At 42.7% G+C, this 1,228-nt stretch overlaps 1 protein-coding gene across 1 annotated transcript in view; it reads right to left on the bottom strand.

Moving 5' to 3' along the window:
• Positions 1–1,020: 1,020 nt before the first annotated feature.
• BAG5 (BCL2-associated athanogene 5) overlaps positions 1,021–1,228 on the bottom strand; it is a 1,429-nt gene continuing 1,221 nt past the window's right edge. Inside the window, exon 2 of the mRNA XM_010140562.1 lies at positions 1,021–1,228. This exon is cut by the window's right edge and continues 24 nt beyond it. Within this exon, the coding sequence (XP_010138864.1) occupies positions 1,021–1,228 (208 nt within the window).

Raw genomic sequence — 1,228 nt, 5'->3', positions numbered from 1 at the left:
CTTGCAGCCACACCTGACCAGCATGAAACGCACAGCACGCCTTTGCATCGTTAGGGACATCTTTAGAGTTAGGAGGCTAATTTTACAAACATAATTCCAAAACGCTCGTTCACTTCAAAGTGAATGCTGTCTGTTTTCACCAAATGAGAAAAGACAAGTCAAAACCAGATCTAACAACAGAGTACAAGGACACCTAGGCAGCCACTAAATAAAGTTCAGTGCAGCTTTCAGGGGTTTATGGGTGGCAGTGTGAAACCCTCGAAATCCCATTTATCTGGTTGGTACACACACACAGATTTTCCTCTCCAAGCCTCAGTATCTTAAAGCAATAATTTGAAAGAGTTCCCACCAACAAAAGACCTGTTTTTGCAAATCAAAGGGCTCAGGTATTACAAAAAATACACATAATGGGCTTTGCCCAAGAAAACGCTAATTTGCTGTTGTCATTATAGCTCCATTAACTGAGAAATCCAAACACCCAGAAAGGTGTGATGGATGGAATAAACCAAGTACAACCCAAAAGCCAGCAGGTTTTTTTCCCTTAGTGCTTTGTCCTGACAGCACATTAAGAGTATATCCAGACTTCTGGGAAGCTGCTGGATGGAGCCTCACACTTGAATACCAAATTTCGTATCAGACTTCTTTAAATTGCTTTGCCAGTACTGCACCATAAGGAAGTTTCTGCATCTTTGAAAAATCTGCATTCACTGAGCACTGCACAAGGTTATTAAAACAAAAACAGGAAAGAAAAGAAGCCATTTGATCCAAGTATTAAGCTATTCCCTCAAAGAATCGTGCTTCCTTGCTTACGGCGATGACCAGAATTGCTGATGGTGTACTGACAGTTGCCATGGCAAGTGGGTGACTGCGTGGGATAGCAGACATACAGCCAAGTCAAACGCTTATGCAACCTCTGTGATTTAAGTAAGCGCAGAACACACCACTTTTATTACGTGCTGCCACTGATCTGCATAAAGCGCCAAAGGGAAAGACATTCTTCTATGTTAGGCCACGGCTCTTTCAGTATTCCCATTCATCGGTCTTCATGTCCAGATAGTAAAGAATATTTTGCGCAAGCTTTACCGCTTGCTTCCTGGCAGCCTTACACCGCTCATCACCCTGTGGATCAACAGCATCAAGCGCTAGGAGTTGTTTCGTAAGAAGTTCTTCCAATCTCATGTAATTTTTATCCGTTCTGTTCCCATCAAACGAAATCACCTCCTGCTGA

Source organism: Buceros rhinoceros, unplaced genomic scaffold, assembly GCF_000710305.1.
Source record: "Buceros rhinoceros silvestris isolate BGI_N320 unplaced genomic scaffold, ASM71030v1 scaffold6697, whole genome shotgun sequence".
Classification (NCBI taxonomy): Eukaryota; Metazoa; Chordata; class Aves; order Bucerotiformes; family Bucerotidae; genus Buceros; species Buceros rhinoceros.
Note: the sequence above shows the minus strand (reverse complement) of the source record. Positions and strands in the feature narration are given on the sequence as shown.